The sequence below is a fragment of the Paramisgurnus dabryanus genome, chromosome 22 (assembly GCF_030506205.2).
Source record: "Paramisgurnus dabryanus chromosome 22, PD_genome_1.1, whole genome shotgun sequence".
In the NCBI taxonomy this organism is placed as follows: domain Eukaryota; kingdom Metazoa; phylum Chordata; class Actinopteri; order Cypriniformes; family Cobitidae; genus Paramisgurnus; species Paramisgurnus dabryanus.
In genome coordinates, this window is record NC_133358.1 from 6,457,918 (window position 1) to 6,481,022 (window position 23,105).

General features: G+C 41.7%; 1 protein-coding gene across 2 annotated transcripts in view; it reads right to left on the minus strand.

Moving 5' to 3' along the window:
* Positions 1-23,105, minus strand: part of LOC135785311 (NXPE family member 3-like) — a 91,177-nt gene that overhangs the window by 2,728 nt on the left and 65,344 nt on the right. The window contains exons 4-7 of one of the 2 annotated variants that reach the window (XM_073813219.1): positions 8,938-9,353; positions 8,551-8,621; positions 7,750-7,953; positions 2,914-3,002 (exon numbers count right to left, since the gene is read on the minus strand). In XM_073813219.1, the coding sequence (XP_073669320.1) occupies positions 2,914-3,002; positions 7,750-7,953; positions 8,551-8,621; positions 8,938-9,353 (780 nt within the window). Of the gene's footprint in view, positions 1-2,913; positions 3,252-7,749; positions 7,954-8,550; positions 8,622-8,937; positions 9,354-23,105 lie in introns of both variants that reach the window. The other variant, XM_065294682.2, reaches the window with a different exon arrangement.

The following is a 23,105-nucleotide window of genomic DNA, read 5'->3' on the forward strand; positions in this document are numbered from 1 at the left end:
TTCAAAAACTTCCCATACCCACATGCAGAGGTTTACATACAAAAGTTTTGTATCATTTTACAGGAAACCCTTTGAAATTACATAAAACACTGTTGAAAGTTAAACATGGTTGTTATGTGTTGTCAGTCCTCTAATAAACACAAAAATAAATAGCGCTTTTTGATGTTTTTTTTCTAAAGTCTTTATTTCAAAGTGTATAACTCTGGCCCTGGGTGCTCCAGCAACCTGGAGACAGTTTTGTTTGATTCTAGCTAATGTCAGCTTACGTAGGAAAAATGATTTTTCTCTATAATCTATGCACAAGTTATTCTACTCAAACTGTGGAGAGGAATAATACCCTTTTTGTATTCAATTTCTGCCTAAAAACATTTGAAGTGTCCCCATAACCAAATGCAGTGGAATAAATGCAATATCTTTCTATCATTTTACATAAAACCCTTTGAAGTTACATAAAAACTGCTGTTTTGTGGCAAATATTGTCTGGGTAAACACTGAAACCAAACCATTGTACTTTGTTATCAAAAATATCAACATTAAAGCCATTTAAGTGTTCAATATAGCATAGATAATTATCAAATTATACTTGAAATGACAACATAAGTAGTAGGAAAAAATTGAAAATAAGTGAAAGTGACGTAATGGCCAATGTATGGTAACCCATACTTGGAATGTGACCTCTGCATTTAACCCATACACCGAGTAGTGGTATCAGCTGGTATATAACTGCAGGTCATGTCTTATATTTAACTGCATGAAAATCATGCAGTTTTGTAAGGCATACATTGTAACCTGTAATGAATATAGTAAAAGTGGTGCAGGGGTGTTTAACTCTTTCCCCGCCATTGACGAGATATCTCGTCAAATAAGAGAAAACGCTTCCCCGCCAATGACGAGATATTCCGTCTTTCCGCAATACCGCTATTATCCACCAGGTGGCGCCCTTCCGCAACTTTTTAAAACCGGAAGTATTGCCCTATGGCAAGCGGCTGCATGTCCGTGTCTGTTTTAAAGATCGCTCTGAATGGGATCTCTATGAAAAGTCCGTCACAAATATGGAATTATTTTTGCTCAAAATATGGTGTTTTTGCAAAAACCTACCCATATTCAAAAGCTGATTGCAAAAGAACCACTAAAGGTAGGAGTGTTTTATGAAACGTTTTTTTTTTGTTTGAAAGCAGAGGGTCTGTTCTTCGCTGGCTGGCAACTTTTTTTAAAAACGCTGGCGGTGAAAGAGTTAAGATGTACTGAAACATAAACACGAACAGACCTAGACAAACACTTAAAATTTATTGAATTAACAAGAGCAGTAAACACTGCTCAGTCAAGACATGTACATTCATTTTACTGTCAACTTGTTTACACAGATTGTATTTTAAAGCTTTATCATGGTTTATGTTAAAAGATTTAAGATTTCATTTTAAGGCGCTATTTTACTGTCGAGAGCCTCCCCTTTACAAACCTCTCCCCTCAAGGGGTTTTATTTGTCTTTGTACAAAACTGGACAATCGCTTTCATATATGTGCTGAGCTCTTTACGAATTTCTCTCTCCCTTCGCCCAGAAAGTGTGCACACACTTTAAATGTCTTTATTGCAATCATGTATCTTTCCCATGTGCGTTTTTGGGCCCACCCCGCATCGCATACATTCACAAATCCATCAAGCTTTCTTTGGTATGTATCGCTTATGTTATGCTCAGCCTGATCTCACGAATTTCTGTGGGATAGTCACAGAATTTTTTTCTCATTTTTCTGTGGCATTCCTACGGACTGTCTTTTTCAGTGGCATTCTCACAGATTGGTTACTCAACTGTTTTGTCCTATTTTCTTAGCATTTTCACTTCGGTTAAGGGTTAGATTTACATGAAATGACCTACCCAAACCCAACTCTAACCCCAACGCCAGGCGACAATTGTTTAAAGTTTAGAAAATATAAAAGAATAAATCAGAAAAAAATGTATAAACCAATAGTTAAAGTGACATACTAACGCAAACACCAGATTTAACCCTAAACCGAAGCGAAAATGGTTGTAAAAAGACAGTCCGTAGCAGGGCCACGTAAAAATGCGGAGATCCGTGAGAATGCCACAGAAAAATTAGCAAAATATTCCGTGTCTATCCCACGGAACTTTGTGAGATCAGGTTGGTTATGCTGTAGCGAGTGCTCATGGGAGTTGTAGTTTTGTAATGTTGCACATTGTTGGTTGGGTTTATTATTTCACATGGCTATTAAGAAAACAACAATTTCAAAAACATATTCAACCCATCAAAGTGGTTAGTGGGCTTTCTTACACGCCACAGCGTAAATCTACCAGCATTTTAAATTTTTGCTAAAGTTGTTACAACACTCTAAAAATATCTGGGTCATTTTTAAGCCATGTTGGGTGAATATTGGACAAAACACACTGCTGTGTTAAAATTGATCCAGTGCTGGGTTGTTTTAACACACCTGCTGGGTTAATATAATCCATGCATGGTTACATAACAACAACCCCACTTTGGGTAATTTTTAACCCTGCATGGGGTAATTTTTAACCCAGAAAGGTTCTGTCCCATATCTAAACATTATGAGTTAGAAAGTACACGGACGGAGTGAAGTAACAGACGGAGTGAAGGCTGATCAATACAGTGTGACATTAAAAATGTCTTGGGAGTTTTTAACCTTGTTGATGGAAAAAGAGCAGAACAAAATGTAAAAATATAACTGAATTTGTAGTACTGCTTCTTTTTAATAGTTACTCCCAAGCACTGCTCAATAATTTAAGTGTACAAGCAACTGTAAAGTTAGTGCAAGCATGACAAATGTTTTTCCTTAGTTAAACAGTAGCATTCAAACAGTAATGCACAGATTTATCATGCAGCAGATCTATGTTGAGAGGTGCACTATAAAAGTAATTTAAGATGCAGCATACTTTACCTTGTATCCGGTGTTGCCAGACTTGATAATGACAGTGGTCTGTGGTGCACGCTTCAGTAGCTCAATTACAGCTTGACGAACTCTAGCCACTTTATTTATAAAAAACGTCATTGGATGAAAATCCAGGTGGGCAAATATTGTGAAGACAAGAACCACATGAGGACCACCTGTTATATAATCAATTTCATTGCTGAGATAATGCACATCGGCAACTGGCATTTTACGAAATTGCAAAGGCAAACCATGTGGCCTCCAGTGAATAATGATATTATTTTTCAATTCCACAGCCATCAAGGGGCCATTTTTGGAATCAACATGAAGATTAATTGTTTTCAGATCTAAATAAGATAGAGGCATTTTAGTTAAGAGTCAATTTAAATATTTGCTTTTCTTATTTCTTTACCTATAAAAACCTATTCTGGCACACCACAAAATCAATATAAAGACATTGAAAAAATGACACTGTAATAGGTGCTGTTTAAAATACACAGAAAACGATAAGGTTACTCGTAACCCTGGTTCCCTGAAATATTGTGAACGAGCATTGCGTCAGTTGCTGACGCTATGGGGGAAACTCCTGTTTACTCGGTGATTGAAGCCTATTGGTTAACGTCTGTACAAATTACAGACCAACGGCGTTTGAGCCCACGACAGGGGCGGGGCTACACCCTTTATAGTCCGGGAGAGAGCGCCATGACCTCACTATCATTTGACTGAAGCGCGTAGCCGAATAAGCTCGCTGCATAGGTGTTTGTAGCACGGCCAGCTACGCAATGCTCGTTCCCGTTACTTCAGGGAACCAGGGTTACGTGAGTAACCTTATCGTTCCCTTTCAATACGGTTCACTTTACATTGCGTCCAGGGTTCTAAATTAACTTTTTTGACCACCAGCCAAAGTGGCTGGTAACTTTCGAAAGTTAAAAGCCAATCAGCATTTCCACTAGCCAAATTTTTTCCGGTGAAAATAAGAGAAATTATGAGTGCCACTGAATGCAACAATGATTCGTTTTTTCTTTCGCGTGCATGCGACAATCCTGACAAAACATGACAACATTTTTGTGATGAAACATAAGCTTTCTTCATTTCTCTGTCGATAGACATAAAGCTTTACTGAGGCACAGGCCCCCCATTTTTTGCTGATTTTTTTTTGAAAGCCTGCTGTGTGCAACAAGTGTGCAACACTTCTATACAAGTCCTTTACCTAACCCACTATTCTACAGTGCAACAGGTACTGCGAAAGATAAATATGTATTTAAAAATATTTAAGTATAATCTTCATCATACCTAACGTTATTAACATGTTTGGAGGCATACGTGGCATAAAATGTTTGGTAATAATGACAGCAGAGAAATATTTTCTACATTATACAATGATAGCAATGATTAATAACTTATTTTTAATATTTTAAGAAACCAGTAATTTGATGACTGCTATACTAAATAATCTCAGTCACAGTTACTGCTAGCTGTTTATGTAGTGTCCTAGTGTTAAATATTAGTAAACTAAATATTAATTTCATATCTAAAAAATACAGAACAGTAACACACACATCTGTGGATTTTCTCAGCAACAATGCAATCCTATAGACTTGAGAAGAGGTTTTCCTGAGATTTTTCTTCTAATGTTTCAGACCTGACAGGGTGAGGATGTAGTTTGTCTCACCTCCCTTAAACTCATCATCTCTCCTTTCTGCTTCCCTTTCCCTGCTTTGCACAAAACATTTTTGATGTCCATCTACAGAAGCCAATGATCGAGTCAAAAAAAGATTAGCATTATTATTTAGAAACTTACTTCTCGACATGTTTTCATAATTTCTCATTCGCGTGGCGTCCCCTTTTGGATGCAGTTGCATGCGCAGTGGAACGCAAAGACGCGCGTGGACATGGATACATGCATGCACGCGTCAGTGCGACTGCTTCGTCGCTTTACAAGCGTAAATTGGGTAACTACATTGCATATAGATCTGTTTTGCCGCTATTATCTTTGTAAAGGAATACACTAGTAAAATTTAAACTTGAGATTTACACCTGGGCACGAAAGATTTACACTGGATCACATGCCCCAGTAAAGGGGTGTGGCGACACCGCTGTCTTTAGTCTATCCTCCCTGCTCTGCTCGTTCGTTCTCCTTCTTCCTTTTTGTTTTCTGGTGGACGCTCAGTTCGTTTCCATGGTTTCACGCGCTGGTTTCGCTGAAACTGCGCACAGCCAATTGCCGTATAAACATCATCACGTAGCATTACGGCATTTCATGGGAAATGTAGGAAGTACTGCCAGAGGGATAAATGACCGAGAACGGAGCTTTATGTATCTTGCATGCCATGCCTCATGCATCACCGGCCAAACTGGCTAGTAAGTTTTTATTAACACCCGCCAAAATGAATAAATTAAAATAGTGTTAATTTAGAACCCTGATTGCGTCAGTTGCTGACGCTATGGGGGAACGTTATCCCATCATCCCGTGCATACACAATGGACTGAAGTGCCTTACCGGAGAGAAACTGAGTGTGGCCCTATATCCAACATGTTCACAGCTTTAACAAGCATAAGTGTAAGCACCTTATAGAATGTTAACTCGCATAAGGTGGGGTTTTAAACGCACCGGGAAGCATATAACATAGCACAAAACGGCGAGATCACCAAGCGCGCCGCGGGTGTGCAAGAATCACATAAGTTCAGTAGTCACACTGGTGAGCTCACTGAGCGCACCGCGATGTACACATAAAACACAGGAGGTATGATTAAGCCAAGAGAACCTGCGCTTGTAGAGCAGGGACATCCAAGCTGTAAAATCGGACAAATGTAGATGGCGAAGACCAGCCTGCGGCGTTGCAAATGTCAAGAATAGATATCCCTGGAGACCAAGCCCATGATGAAGCCATACCTCGCGTAGAGTGGGCTCGAACCCCAACAGGACATTGCTCATTGAGGGAGGCTTAAGCCAGTGCAATGGCTTTGACGATCCATTTAGGGTGTTTTCACATATACACTGTTTAGGTCGGCCCAAATGACGTGTCGCTCCGAGTACGGTGCGTTTGGGTCAGTGTGAACACAACAGCCGCACTCGGGTGCGCACTAAACGACCGCTCCGAGACCGCTCTAAACAGCTGGTCTTGGAGCGGCTGTTGCCGAACTCTGGGGCGACCCACCTGTGGTGTGAACACTGCTGGACCTCGGGCCGAACCAAATACAGGAAGTTCTCCACATGTTTGAGCCACTGGGCTTTTGTTGTGACGTGAGCCGGGTGTTATATTGTGGGTTTACAACAAACAAGCCAATCCTGGTCCGTTGCATAGAGATTCGCTGTCTCCTTTACGTTTGAGCTGATGATTTTATAAATGCATAGCTGTCCTCCACACACAAATAGTGACATTACGGGCTTTTAGCAAACGGCTCCGTGAGAAAGGCTTTAATAGAACAGCTACGCAATTTCGCGTTAAAGCAAAGAAACTTCGCAAAGACGTGCATCGTTTATCTCCACATCTTGATAGCTGCGCTCTCCCTGTCAAGCTGGTTGTCATGGAAACGTGGGGGTGGTCATGAGACGGTAAGAGCTGTCAGAGACCAATGACAGCGCTGACCGTTGTCACATGGTGTACGGTGCGGCATTTCGAGTACAGTAAAAAATATATATATGTGAACACGGACCGCACTAACTGAAAAATGATACAATGTATTTTGGTGCGCTCCGAGGCCGCACCACGGTGCGCACCAACATATGTGAAAACAACCTTAGATAGCCTCTGTTTAGTGACCGGCATACCTAATGAGTGATCCGCGAAGCTCACAAACAGCTTATCTGACTTGCGGTATGTGGGGGATGGGTTCGTATAAATTCTTAACGACGGGACGGGGCATAGTGCGTTCGGAGGTCGTTCGCTGTCCTCCGGCGGGAGACCACTGAAGACCGAGCTCCGCAGTAGCTTTCGTCAGGATGCAGACGAGCTCTGAGTAATGAAGAGGGCGTGACTCCCTGGGTTCCTCAGTAGCGTGAGCGTCTTCATCCGGAGCCGCCCAATCCTCCAACTCATCAGAGGATTACATCATCTCAACCGTGTCACGGGACCCAAAGGAAACCATGCCGCTAGCACTCGGCAGGGGCGTTGGTCCTTCTGGACGAAAGTGACGAGTTGATGGTGAGGAGATAGAGCACGCAGGGAATGAGCCGTCGTGAACTCGGTCTCAGGACGTTTTCCGGCTTCACGGCTCCGCTGCTGCTTAAGCGGGGAGCACGGGCAGCCTTCCTCTTGAAAGTGGAGAGGCGAGCGCGCAGCATCGCGAGAGGAAGAAGTTCACAGTGGGTGCAGCTCGCCTTGTTGAGCACGACTCCAGCGTGGGCGGGACCCAGGCAGAGGATGCACTCGTCGTGGAGATCCTCCACGGGCAGAGGGCCTCTGCATGAGACACAGTGCCAAAGCGACATTATCTCAACGCGCTTTGCTCTTTTAGTTGGAAATTCGCTCTTTCTGATCCTCAACCGGAAAGCGGCAGGGGAATAAACCAGGCGTTGAATCCACTGCAAGGCTTGTGTCTACGGCGAGTAAGGCTTCTTCTTCGGATCAACGAGAGGTTCGCGCTGAAGGGGATGAAAGTGAGCTCATGGCGCGCTCTCCCGGACTATAGAGGGCATAGCCCCGCCCCTGTCGCGGGCTTGAACGCCATTGGTCTGTAATTTTTACAGACATTAACGAATAGGCTTCAATCGCGGAGTAAACATGAGTTTCCCCCATAGAGTCAGCAACTGACGCAATGCGAAGTGAACCTTATTGAAAGGGAACTAGAATTATGAAATACATAGATACTAAATAGTAAGAGTGATGCCATCAAATTACTTGCCTGGCACGTTACTTTGAAAAAACTCAAACCACTGCCTTGTGGTAGAGTCTCCATTGAGGTAAAGGATCTTTTGTTTGAGACAATTTGTCATTTGTGGTGGACTAAAACGTTGAGTGTTACATACAAGGGACTTCCAGACATCTCCAAAATAAAACCCTACAGGAACTGGTGTAGTTAAACCAGCTCTGCATCTTTCTGTTGTGCCTAAATAATAGAAAAAACACATTTAATTAAAGGAATAGTCTACTCATTTTCAATATTAAAATATGTTATTACCTTAACTAAGAAGAGTTGATACATACCTCTATCCTCTGTGTGCGTGCACGTAAGCGCTGGAGCGCGCTGCGACACTTCGATAGCATTTAGCTTAGCCCCATTCATTCAATGGTACCACTCAGAGATAAAGTTAGAAGTGACCAAACACATCAACGTTTTTCCTATTTAAGACGAGTAGTTATACGAGCAAGTTTGGTGGTACAAAATAAAACGTAGCGCTTTTCTAAGCGGATTTAATAGAGGAACTATATTGTATGGCGGAACAGCACTTTTGGGAGTACTTCAACTCGCCTGAAAAATCTGCTCCCCTTCTCCCTCTCATAATGGGAGAGGGAGGGTGTTACTGCACGCACTAAGATGATAGAGGGATGTATCAACTCTTCTTAGTTAAGGTAATAACATATTTTAATATTGAAAATGAGTAGACTATTCCTTTAAATAGAGTATTGTTTTTATACACATTATTTTTTTATTTATTATAATATTTAACTTTGCATGATGTATAACATTTGACTACAGACATACCCATGACTGCAGTACTGGGAAGAATGTTTATGATTTGAGTGTCTCCAGGAATCTGAACATTTGTGTATTTCCTGTAAGAAAATGCATTTTTAATGAAAGAATCATCAAAAGCAGATAACAGGTGTATAGTGTTTCATCTGCATGCTCTGAGGTGATTATACATGAAAATTTTTAAATATAGTGCTTTTACGCTGATATTTAGTGCCAGTTTATCAATAATTGAGGATTTTGCTCTCTTCGATTCACTGAATGGAAACGCTGCTTTATTCGTAAATGTTTAATGCAATATTCCAATTATGCGCATTTAGTTAATATGCAACTTTGGTTGAAAACATAGCTATTGACCCATAAACTTCATAAAACAACCTGCCACAGGTTTTTGTTTACCCTGAAATTAGTTGCTTCTCAAAAGGTGTCAATGGACTTTCGACTTCTCCCTGTTCATGATACACCCAGTAGTCGCAGGAAAGTTTCTTTGGTCTCTCACACTGCCATACTGTTCCTGTTTTTACATCCTTATATTCACAGCAGCATTTGCCTTTAATCCAACTTCCGACTGGGCCCCATTTAAGATTACATTCCACTTTCTCACTTATCATGACTCCATCAGGTCCTGGTCCTTCAAAGTAACCATTATAGTGCCTGCGTGGGAATGAAGACTCCCTGTATTTTTTGAGAAAACGCACAACTTCACTGGAGTGGATCAGTCGCACAGACACTTGTGCTTGACCTTCCCAGGGTAGCAGAAGATCAACAGCGTACATCCCATTGCGATGATCAACAACTTTCCCCAACACACCTGCCTTCAAGAACAAAGTATCTTTAAAGTATACATACATATATATACACACACTTATGAGCCATAACATTATGACAATCTGCCTAATATTGTGTAGGTCCCCCTTTTTTCCACCAAGACAGCCCTGACCCATCGAGGCATGGACTCCACTAGACCTTTTTTATCAGAACCAGCATTCACTTTTTTAGCAATTTCAGCTACAGTAGCTCATCTTTTTGATCGAACCACACTGGTCTGCCTTCGCTTCCAACGTGCATTAATGAGCCTTGGCAGCATATGACCCTGTCGCCATTTCACAGTTTTTTCTTTCCTTGGACCCCTTTTGATCATTTTGACCACTGAAGACCGGGAACACCACATAAAAGCTGAAGTTTTGGAGATGCTCTGACCCAGCTGTCTAGACATCACAATTTGGTTGGCCTGTGAGTTACGATCCAACAGATGAGCCACTGTAGCTGAAATTGTTGAAAAAGTGAATGCTGGTTCTGGTAGAAAGGTCTAGTGGAGCCCATGCCACAAGAGTGGCTGTTTTGGTGGCAAAAAGGGAGGCCTGCACAATATTAGGGAGGTGGTCATAATGTTATGGCTGATCGGATATATATTTATATATATCAGCTTGAGCAGATTAAGCAACACAGACACAGAAGGATATTTTAAAAAGTAGACTTTATCAAACGGTATCGGGCTACCAGATCCGTGTACTATAGTGGAGTGGATAGATGATGTTAGCAGATGGTCAAATATATAATATAAATATATCATAAAAATATACAAATATTAGTGTAACCGTAAACGCAACAACCAGATATTTTGAAGCTGGGAAACGGTTTTGATAACACGTTAGAACCACTGGGGAACAACACCGCTTCCGTTTGCCAAAATGGGGCGCAACTATTTGATCATGTAGGTTGTAAAAAGGACTATTGCAGGGCTATTCAAATCTTACCCTGGAGGGCCGGAGCACTACAGAGTTTAGCTCCAACCCTGATCAAACACACCTGATCAAGCTAATCAAGGTCTTCATGATCACTAGACAATCACAGGTGGGTAAGTTTGATTAGGGTTGGAGCTAAACTCTGTAGTGCTCGGGCCCTCCAGGGTAAGATTTGAATAGCCCTGGTCTATTGCTTGAGCAGGAGTGTGATATAACTCTATATCATCATGGCCATAATGATATAGAGCTATATCACATGACTATGAGAGCGATATTCCTTTTATACAACAGTTCGACGGCACAAGTTTGAAAAAAAACTGTAAAACAACAACAGGATGTCTTTAAAAGTTTATTTTGTGAGAAACTACTTTCTTCCGCCACGGACTTGAAGCTCAGAATGACAGGTAGCACTTTCAGCAGTTTGTTTTCAGTGTCAGAACTCAGTAGATTTAATAGCCATTTCTAAATATTACTGTTTCTGGGTCACAAAATGTAGTTTTAAGATTATTTCAGGTGAGAATATATGTATAATATTCAGATGTGCAATCAATAAGTGAAGAAAGCGGCCATTTAAACATTTGTTTCGAAAAAAATTGATGTGAGTTCCAGGTGCGATTAGTGGGCGTCAATGTTCGCTTACCCCGTTGACCACAGCCTGATCTGACCAGCCACGCTATGAGACACAATCTCACAACTCCCACAAAAGTTTTTTCATCAATAGCTCTGATCTCTGAAGGGAATATGGCATAGAGATAATCAATTCATTCACAGATTCACAACCTAGGCCAGTGGTCTTATACTCCCAACCCATGGACCATTTGCAGCCCTCCCTCCCCCTTTCTGTGGCCTGTGTCTCTTGTCAAAAAATAACATAATCCAGCCCGCAGAAAGATTTTTATTTACTTAGTTTTATATTTGTTTGATAATTGATGTAAACGTTTAAGGGTCCGTTCACATGTTGCGTCTAAAAACACATGCTAAACACGAGTCAAGGCGCTTATTTGTTCTTTCTAAGTGCTTATGCTGGGTACACACCAAAAGATGATGGTTCTGCAGATAATTTTATCAGGTTTTCCCTTGGTGTAAGGTGTGTTAAGAGTGTCCGGACCTGATTGAAAGAACGTCAGAGCTGAACCGATCGCGAAGCGTAAATATTAAATATATGTTTGATGAGAAATCCTGATGTGTGGGGGAACCCGAGGACAAACGCGGGCACGCTCTTGAGATTATCATGTGAAACGAAGCAATATCCAATCAGAAAGAGAGATTATGGAAACAGTCATGGTGCAGCACAAAGTGAAGTTGATGTGGACAGCTGTCTCCAAGACTTGTTCCATTGATTTTTTTGTGAAACTCATTCCAAACACTATCATTGAAATTTCTTCCTTCATACCGTCAGCCATGCTTATTATGAAGTCTCGTGAGATTTCCTGTGTTCACAATCTAGACTTTGGTTGAAAATCAGTTTGTGAGTGGTGTGCTGTCTTTGACCCATAATGGCACACCACACACTATAGGAGCAAAAGGGTTAAATCTCATGTTCATCCTCATGTTTGTGGTCTATCAGATTTTGAAAATCTTATAAGATGTAAAAAATCTTTTGGTGCGTCTTTCGTCGCTACGCAACCATAAGCTGTGATCTCCAAGACAGCAAGAATAATGGAATGTGTGATCAGATTTCTTATCTCCACCTAATGTCAATCATATCATTGTCACCATGCGATCAGTTAATCTGGTCGGGACTTTGGAGTGTTCGTCCAGAGTTGCAACTTGGGGTTACTCAGCTGTTACTCAGAGAAGAGCTGCTGCACTGTTTGTTTGTTCAAGTCACAGCTTCCATTGACGACACCTCATAAGGAGTGTGAGTGGGAGATGTAATGCAACACATATTAAATTATGGATGAGAAAAAGCCATCAGGTTTCTAGGTTAAGAAAAGATAAAAACATGCAGAAGATAAAAGTAGCCGCTCCTAAAATGTATGCAGCTCACTCATCTCAATGTGAGTGTATAATAAAGTATCTAATATATCATAATGTTGCTTGCTATGCAGTTACACATAGAGCAGTAAAATTATTTTATACAGAGATGAAACTTAATAAAAAAACATCAAAAAAGCAGTTTCTCATTTATTTGAACAAGTTGCAAATGCTTTGGTACATCCATGCAAATGATTATGTACAATTCTCTGCTTTTTCCTACATTATCAGTTGCTTATGTCATGTTGATCAAAATGTATTGTAATGGGTCTCTGTTGAATAGTCTCACCCCCCCCCAACAACATTTATGCATTAGTTCATAGTGTAAGTCTTTACATGCAAAATGATTAAACAAGTTTTCGTAATACAAGGTTTGGTCAAACATATTTCTATACATTTCCATTAGACGTTTTCTCTAAATATGTCCAGAATTGGTAAATTGCTCCCAGGTGAATCTTGACTTTCTCTAACAGACAGAAACGTCCCCACCAGCAAGCAAAAACCGAGACGTTGAAATGACTGCAAACTAAAGACTCAATATATAGCCCGGCTATGTATAACCCACTTCTACCCTTAAAGGGATAGTTTGGCCAAAAATGATATTAAACCCATGATTTACTCACCCCCAAGCTGTCCGAGTTGCATATGTCCATAGTTTTTCAGACAAACACATTTTCGGATATTTTAGATTTTTTTTTATCTTTCAGTTGATTAAATGTAATGTTACGGGGTCCCCCAATAGTCCACGACCTTCAAGTCCAAAAAAAGTGCGTCCATCCTTCACAAATTAAATCCAAACGGCTCCAGGATGATAAACAAAGGTCTTCTGAGGGTAATCAGCGTGGTGTTGTTGTAGAAATATCCATATTTAAAACTTTATTAACGAAAATAAATACCTTCCGGTAGCGCCGCCATCTTAGTCGCGTCCGCATTCAGGATGAGAGCTTACGCAGCCTACGGAGGCTACTCTGCTGCTGCTCTGTGCCCCCGCCCTCCGAATTTGTCATACGTCACTAAGAAAAGTGCGTACACTACGCTAATACTCTCTCCTGAATATAGAGGAGTCTAAGATGGCGGCGCTACCGGAAGGTATTTATTTTCGTTTATAAAGTTAATAAACGCGTTACAACAATGCATTTCAGAAATAGACCGTGTTATTTTTATTGGCTGTATAAACATTGCCTAAAGTGAGGTCCATCCGGTAGCGCCGCACATGCATACATCTGCGAATGAGAGCACTAAGTAAAAGCAACAGAAAGTTTCTATCGGTCTCCTGTGCTCCTTGAACCTCAGAAGTAAAGAGACTTTTAAATGCTTGCCAGTAAAATCCATATTAACAGCAACAATTACAAGGTAAGCTAACATTGCTATGGTTACAGTCCATATACATAATAGATTGCTAGGCTATTCCTATGCCATCTACAGTTTTATTACAAACAACAACCTAAACTACAACGTAACATTAGTGTAGACTTAAACATGGTTATCTAAATCGGACATTCCCAAACTGTGGTCCAAATGGGTGGGTTAGCAGCAAGTGGGTGGAGCTTTAGCCGCAAGTGGGCTGTACAAACTTCCAGAGGATTCACCACGATCCCATTTGAAGCGTAAACTCCTCCTACTTGTACATTTCTGAAAACCCTCCCACTTGCGGCATAAGCTCCTCCCACTTGTGGCATAAGGTCCTCCCACCTGCAGTCTCCGGGCTGCAGCGATATATACTTGGAATATTTTAATATACAAACTCGTTCATATTTTGGGCGAACATGTACTGCTGCCTAATAAACGTTACTGCGAACTCATTCATTCTGGTGCCTGTGAACAGCACGCTCTCTCAGTTTAACGTCGTTCAATAGGGTGCCAGATTTGTATATTCTTCCAGGCGAAAACCCGACTAAAACACACTGTAAACAGGCCTTAATGTGTAGCGGAAAAAACACCCAATCTGGCAACACCGCCACCACTCGGTGTTCACCAGTCACGCTGCATGCGTCATCACAACAACTCAGACGCTGCTGAAATTCCTGCCGCGCAACTCAAATAGTTTAACATTAAATAACATTATATTTGTCCTAAATCGTTAACGATTAACATAGGCTGCTAACTAGGGTTGCCAACCGTTCCGTATAATACGGAATCGTCCCGTATTTGACACATAAAATTTTTGTTCCGTATTGAACTGATACGGAACGCAGTTTGTTCCGTATTTTATGAAAATTAATTCAGTGCAAATACATGACAGACACATAGCTTATAATATGTCAGCCATGAACGAAGACCGCGTCATTTGTATAAGAAAACCCTGACGGTGCGGTAATTTCTCCCTCTGTTTGTCTATGATCTGCGTAGCATTTTTAACATCTTGCAGCCCCATCAGGGAATGCCCATTGGTCGTTTCAGTCATTGTGATGTCACGTATCAAAGCAACGATGACGACAAGTGACAAAAGCGGGAAATGTAAAAATGACTGCATCCGAGCAGCCGGCGAAAAAGAAACGAGCACAAAAATATAGTATTGAATGGGAAAATGACTACCCGTGGCTGGAATGCTTGAGGGACAATGAATACAAGGCCAATTGTACCATATGCCGTCGCGTTTTTTCTGTTTGTCACGGCGGAGTGTGTGATATAAAGCAGCACGCATGAGGAGATAATCACAAGAGGCTGCGGGCACAGGATGGAGCAATGTCAATGTTCATTGTCCGTCAGTCGTCTCCAGAGGCTCATATTGTATGTAATTATGTGGATTTTTAAAACTCAAATATAGTTGATAAGAAAGTGATTATATTAAAAGAGATAGTACAGATTTAGCCTAACAATCCACATATATATCTCTCCAGTGCTCTCCCTCTGTTCCTGTATCCCCCATCCCCCTGTCTCATAATGTGTCAATCATTCTGATGGGTTTCTTATTAAATAATTATGGATTTAGATCAAGGTTTAAAAAGGGGTGGGGTCTTTGAAGAGGGCGTATTATAAACTTAAATTAAAACCAAGGTTCATTGTTGGCAAAATGATCATGATAGCCTTTATATTTCACATCTATGTGGTTCAGTCTTGTATACTTATTAGGCATATTTTGCTATTCATTAAATATTTAGGCCTAAGAAGTTGTATAAAATATATTTATCTAAATTTATTAATTAGTTTCCACTATTTTCACCAGAAGTCTTCATTTCAGGGGTTATTTTTTTTCAAAATTATCTTCTGTGGGGGCATGTCACCGGACCCAGGCATGTCACCGGACTTAAAACTGATCAAATAATTGCTGTCTGTGGTGGTTCTATATGGGCTATAATGGCATAAAAAAAAAATAATATGGGAAAAAATAACTATAAATTAGTTCATTTTTGGAACTGTGACCTAGTTTAACATTTTCAAATATGAACTATGAACTGAACTAGTTCATTTTAAAATTTGTAAACTAAACTAGTTCATGTAGAAAGTGAACTTTCCCAACACTAAGAATATGTATATAAATAATTATGATATAAGGTTAAGAAACCTGTTGTACTGATGTGATGACCAGTTATAGTTTTAGTGCTAGTAAGACTATTTAGATGTGCAGATTAATTCAGGACTTTGTGTAGACATATTTTATAATAAGTATTATGAGGTGGTCCGCGAAAATTCTTGATTACAAATAGTGGTCCACACACACAAAAAGTTTGAAAACCCCTGATCTAAATAGTAGATTTAAACATCACTGTTTACCAGCCTTTGTATGGGAAGTTCGGAACCTATATTCGTTGTTTGGCAAAAAGCAGTGTTCCTCTGTTTGTCTGTGTTTTTTTAAGCAAGTATATGTTAGCCTACATGTAATCCTTATATTGGACTGAAATGAGCTGTATTCCTTGAGGACTGATCCTCCAATAGCACTTTTTGATAAGTTGTGTCAACCCAGTGCATGTCAGGTTTGTGCTGTGAATCTGAATTAAAAGTGAATTAAAGAATAGAAATGAAAATAGGTTGCCTGTCTTGCCATGTTATTAGGCTATATGTTGCATTATAATGGGCTCTAGCTCTATTGTGTTTGGTATGTGTACCATAATTTACCAGACTTTTACCAGATCATTTGTCTATGTTTATGATTCTGACAGTGATTGTTACTGTATTTTGCCATAAGTCTTCACTGTGCCTATTCAAAGCTCGAGGGCCAACACATTACCTCTAGATTTATAAGCAGCAATAAACTACATTTTAACATTTTATAATGCCTAGTCATACTTCTGTTATTTTGATGAAAGTAACTCAAAAGTAGTGTAACTCATTACAGTTCAGAGACAGTAATATTGTAATGTAACTAATTACTTTCAAATAACAGTAATTTGTAATATATAATGTATTACACTTTGGAAGTAACTTTCCCAACACTGATTACAGTTATAGGATTAGGCACTCTCTGAGGCACACTCATTAGAAAAAATAATCTACAGCAGGGATGGGCAACTGGCGGCCCGAGGGCCGCACACGGCCCGGGGTAAATATTAATACCATATTATAATTAATCAAATACTTTTAAAATGATGATTTTTGTCTTCGGACGTAAAACCTCCCAACCAGGAGGGGGCGCTAGGTCCCGCGACTCGTCACAGTAAGCATAGTCCCGTGTTTGGGCTTATGTGAAGAAGAGGTCTTCAAGTTCACGGGGTCCGAAAAGCTAAGGTCCGACCCGAGACCCGATCAAGTTCGGATCTAAATGTTTCACGCGTGCCTCGGACACATGTCGGGTAAAATAATCAGGTCTCGGGTTATTTAAAATGAATGTGTTTTTCCTGAACGGACCCGAGAAGCCCTGAACTGTGTGTTAATGTGTGTGTTAATGTCCTTTTCAAACCTCTCCTCTGTTTGCCAAGAGCGCCTAATTACGACATTGTGTGGCTGGCGATAGGTAAATTTCCGTTGAGACAGACATGTCAGATCATTTCAAAGGTACATTTTAGCGGTTACCTTGGTGTCATCGTCATATAAACAAATGGAGCAGCTCGCCAAATTGGTTGCGAGCCCACCGGGGCTGCGACTGCACACACGTCAGTTTACATTCGGGTCCAGTCGGGTTCAAAACAATGCCACTGGTTTGGGTGACGGATCGGACTCGAGACAGAATTACTCTTAGATTTGAAAGGTAAAATACTTTGTTATTAACATTATATATTTTGTTTTGAATGTATGTATTATTTATTATTATTATTATGTATATTTATTTTAAATAATTTTGTTCTCTGAGGGCAGGATGAGAAACTCCTCTATACTAATTTAAAACTGCCTTGTTTGTTACAGATGTTAAAGCAATGCAGTTAAGAAGTTTTATCTAAAAATGCTTTTTCCACTGAAAAAAAGTTATGATTTAGAATTAGTATAATTGCAGAGTTTAATAGTTAAAATCTTTAAAGACCGGTTCATTGTATATTGTGGTTTCTTAATAAAGAAAATTAAGAATGATGTAAATTGTGCGTGTGGTTCTGGCCCCCTTGGTATAAAGGAGAAAAATGCTGGCCCTCGTCATTATCAAAGTTGCCCATCCCTGACTTGTGTCCCTACTTTCCGTGACTGCACTCTTTTTGCAAAATTCTAAACACAAACTTCTCACTAAAACACACATTTCACACTGCAATGCACTTGTTTTATAAATGCTATACACAGGCAGGAAAAAGTTGAACACAACTACAACACAGTTGTCATCAAGCAAACATAACAACTCAAATGTGTATACACTTTTATCTAATGGTATTTTTTACCAATTGTATGGATTGGAAACAGTCTGAGAGGCAGATGAAGGGTATGAGGAAGAAAATGACACCAGAGACGATGCAATTGGCAAAATTTGCAGTTGGATTGCTGACTTTTTACAAAAAAGGTGCTGCTTACAGATAATATTGAAAACTGATTATTACTTGCAGTACTTACAGTAAAGTATTCACTATATTCACTGAACTAAACTTGTGATTACAGTAATAAAGATTTTTAACAGTATTTGTCAAGTGTGTTGTTATGTACAATAAACATGTATTTTTTTGTAAGCAGATGTCCTGGATGTTGTGTTTTCCATTTTTTAAGGTACTGTCTAATGGATGCTTTGTAGTATTTTATATTATAGACTTATGTGTTAATGATTTGAAAGCTTAGTTTGATTTTGAGTACAAGTGAAATGGTTTTGAAGGAATTGTTTGATTTTGCTGGAAGAGTCAGGGGTTCTGTACATTTTGTTTGAAATTGGGATTTGTGTTTAAGGTTTTGAGAAAATGAGTGATGGTTTCAAAAAATGTGTTTTAGCAATTCAGAAAAACTGTAATCATTTGCAAAGATGTACTAATATATTGAGACATGGACTTAGACATTTGCAATTTGATTAAATGAACGAGAAATTTAATTATATTGTGAAAAATTGCCAAGTGGTTTGGAGATTTGTCCATGTTGTTTTGAAAATGTAATTTCTGTTTCAAGAAATGAGCCAAAGCATTTGAGAAAAACTGTAAAAAAAAATGTTTACAGTTGTGCTGTGTAGCACATTAATGAATAAAATGTGCCAATGCATACATTGATTGTGTCTTTTTTGGTCACATAAAAAGGTTTTTGAGGGGGAGAACAACAAGCAACTTACCATTTCTGGATATATTGTTTTGATTTTATTGCACAAGGGTGTAATACAATGTTGTAGTGTGTGTGTGTGTGTGTGTGTGTGTGTGTGTGTGCGTGCGTGCGTGCGTGCGTGCGTGCGTGTGTGTGGGTTGGTCTATGTGGTTTACGGGGACATGAATAGTGTATAATGACATGTTTATTATGCTATAAACATGGTTTACGGGGACACAGAGAGTGTCCCCATAAACGGAAAAGCTAAAAAAACTAACTTTATGGTAGTTTATCATAGATAAAGACTGGCAACAGGTTTTTGTGACATTGGGGTTAGGGACTGGGGTAGGTAAGGGAAACTATGGAAGTGTCCCTGTAAACCACATACACCAACGTGTGTGTGTGTGTGTGTGTGTGTGTGTGTGTGTGTGTGTGTGTGTGTGTGTGTGTGTGTGTGTGTGTGTGTGTGTGTGTGTGTGTGTGTGTGTGAAATCTTGTGTGTGATGTCTGAGGGAAAAGTTTGGTTTTTCAGTAAGAGTGAATGGTTATAAGTGTAGAGCTTCATTTTGACCTGAAAATAGGATGTTTGGAGAATTGTGTGAGGCGTTATGGATTTGTGTTTACTGTTTTGAGAATATTAGGCGAAATGTGTTTAAGCAACCGAGAAAACCTGTAAAGAGACTGAGAAACAATTATATATCATCACTATAACATTGCAAAAACAACAAATCTAATTCTGGCTTGGTGGCCTAAGACCTTTGCACAGTACTAATATACAATATATATGTTGGTCTTATTATTTCTTGTTTATGTAGTAAGTGAGTGACAGAAGCGCATTACAAATAAACATCATTCACAGTGTAGTAAACATTTCAACAACATAAAACGTGGTAACACTTTACAATAAGGATGTATTAGTAAACATTAATAAATGCATTAACTAACAACAAACAATATACAATAGCATGCATTAATTCTTGTTAATGTTAATTAATGTCAATAAAGTTATTCATGTTTGTTCATGGTGCATTAACCAGAGTTACGCATATACGTATGTAGCACTGAATGATCCTTCTCGCACATGTGTAGGTCGAGTGTTTATACCAACAAAGTCACCCGTGACCCCTGATGACTACGGGGAATCTTTATCTTCCAGTGACATCAGGGGATCTGTTCTGCAGAATCTTCTTACGAGTGCACGGGGATTCTGAGTGACAGAATGCTCTGGCAGTCATCCGGGATTCATACAACCGTAGTTACATACGTAACTCTTGTTTTATTTCATCCCTACTGACCGCCAGAGGTGACTGCCAGAGGTGGTGCTTTAGCACTGGATGACTCATACCAAAAAGGTAACAAGGAATTCAACACATACCTTATTGAGAGGAGAGCGCAGAGTCAGGCAACAGGACCACCTCCAGCGGATGGGGAGTGGCAACATTTACCCAGTAAAACCTGGAGAAGGTACTTGGCCCTTGCATTTAATATGGAATTGCAGATGCCATCTGAACACTCAGTCAACAGCGAGTCAGGCCTTGCAGTGACCAGACCCACAGCTGCAGGCGGTGAGGGTCGGGATGCCAGATTTGGCCCCGTAACTGAAACAGGAGATCCCTCCTTTCGGGAGGCGCCATGGTGAAATGCTGCAAACCATGTTCTCCCCGACCAGAAGGGGGCTACCAACAGTAGCCTGTGACCCTGCTGGAGGACTCTCTGTAGCGTTGGAAGAATCAGAGGGATTGGCAGAAATGCATAGAGGAGAACCTCTGGCCAATCGTGGGCGAGAGCATCCTGGTCCAGGAGAACCAGAGGGGGCAATGGGTCGATTCCTCTGAGGCAAAGAGATCCACCCCTGCCCTGCTGAAAATGTCCCAGATGCTGAGGACCACGTCCGGATGAAGCCGCCACTCCCCCGGCGTAGGCTTGCAAAAGGAGAGTAAGTCTGCCACCTGATTCTGCTGCTCCCCAGGCAAATACATAGCCCTCAAGCTGTCCAGGTGTGGCACTGCGCACAGCAGGAGGTCCTGGGATGCCTGCAGCAGCAGTGCAGACCTGGTGCCTCCTTGGTGGTTTATGTGAGATACGGTTGAGACATTGTCTGAACGCACAAGCACATGGCGGCCTCCCAGGAAGGGAAGGAAAACCTGCAATGCCCTGTGCACAGCCCGCAGTTCCAGAATGTTGATGTGCTGTGAGTGGTCCCACACAGACCACAGTCCCTGAACTGTATGATTCTGCCACACAGCACCCCACCTGAAAGGGAAGCATCTATTGTGAGGGTTTCCTGACTTGATGCAATGGAACCCAAGGGCATGCCCTGGAAGAGAAATGACCTCTCCTTCCACGGGCCAGAGCAAGAAGGCAACGGCGTGACACCTTAAGTCTCCTGTGCCGGGGCCACTTGACATCCAGATGAAAGTCGTGCAACCACCTCTGGAGGGGACGCAGCGACAGTCCTAGAGGAATCACTGTAGCAGCAGCTGTCAGTTTCCCTAAGAGGCGCAAAAACTCCACATAACGCAACTGTCTGCCCTCCCGAAAAAGGAGAAGGAGGCGGAGCCTTCATTGTGACTGCATCGAGAGTCACCCCGAGAAAAACAGTGCCTTGTGATGGAACCAGGCAACTCTTTGTAAAATTCACCTAGAGGCCCAGGTGAGCCACATGGGAGAGAAGACATGTCGTGTCCAGGGCCACCTGAGACTGAGATGGCACACAGATGACCCAGTCATCCAGATACGGGAGAATCTTCATGCCCCGCCACTGCAAGTGCGAGATGGCCGCCAACACACCTGGTGAACACCGAGGGGAGAGACCAAATGGGAGCACTCGGAATTGGAAATGACGCCCTTGAAAGGCAAACCGCAGAAACTGCGGATGGTGTGGTGCTATAGGGATGTGAAAGTAGGCATCCTTCAGGTCTATTGACGTAAACCACTCTCCTTTTGGCAATCGTACACAGAACCTCTGCAGTGGTCAACATTTGGAACCTCAGAACCTTCAGGAACCTGTTGAGACCCCTCAGGTCGAGGATAGGGCGGAGTCCACCATCTTTCTTCGCTACCAGAAAGTAAGTCGAGTAGAACCCCCTGGGTTGCAATAGGGGATCTACCAGCTCGATAGCACCCTTTTCCAGGAGGGCGGACAACTCCCGGGTAAGGGCTTGGGCTTTTGCAGGGTCACTTATGATGGTCATCTTGACCCGGCCATTGGCTGGGGGCCGACATCGGAACTGAAGTTTGTACCCCTGGGTCAAGGTGGAAAGCACCCACGGGTCCATGGTGAATGCAGCTCAATAGCTGAGCTGCTGATGGTAAAAACAGCTGACGACCAACCCCTGGGCCTCAGCACCGGGCACCCCAGCCCCTAAAGGTTTCGGAGGTATGACGGGTAACAAAGGCTTGAGGTTGCTTAGAGAATAGTCGTTCAGGTGCCCGAAAGGTCTGTGCCTGCTGCTGAGCAGGGTGTGGACATGGGCGCAGAGACCTAAGGTAGCCCCTGGGGTGAGCCTGTGGACAAGAGCTGAACTGAGGAAAAGCTGGAGGACCTCTAGGCCTGCTAGGTGGAGGCACACTCCTTTGAAGCCCAGACAGCTGCTGTCGAGTCTGGCCGGCTTGGACCGTGCGCTCAAGCGCTTCCAGAGCTGTGGAACCAAACAGCTCCCCCGGTTCCTCCAGCTCAGCCTCCTGCAGGGATGCTGACAAAGCGAGCATCAGGTGGGACATGGAGTTACCCATGCGTCCCGTGCCTTCGCATCATAGGCCTTACAAAGCGGGTCATCTGTAACCCGGCAATGGGGAAGAGGGCACCTAGAGTTCGGTCTCAGAGGTATTATCAGGTGAGATATTAAGAACAGCTATAGTCGGCTCAACTGCTGGCATGCGGTCCAAGCCAAACTTGTGTGCTTCCTGCATGGCTGCCAGAGTCCGGCTGTCGGACGTTGCATGAGAGAGGGCTTTAGAATCCCTCCAGAATGCCTGCAATTCCCTCAGATACTCTTCTGAAGTAAAGCTGATGGAGGCTGAGACACGTCTGAAAAAAGCACTGGCTGGAGCTGGCTGGAGCTGGCTGAGTCTGCGGCACATCTGACTGGAGATGGACGGGCTAGAGCCATAAGAATGATGGCTCCCATAGAGCAGTCCTCAACACCACCAGTTTAGCTATGGGTTGAAGAACGGGAGTCGGCCGCCGAGATTTTGGAGGCTACCATCTGTGGGAGTACCTCTGGCTCATAGTCATTAAACTAGCCAGCTGATGCTGCCATGAGAAACACATCG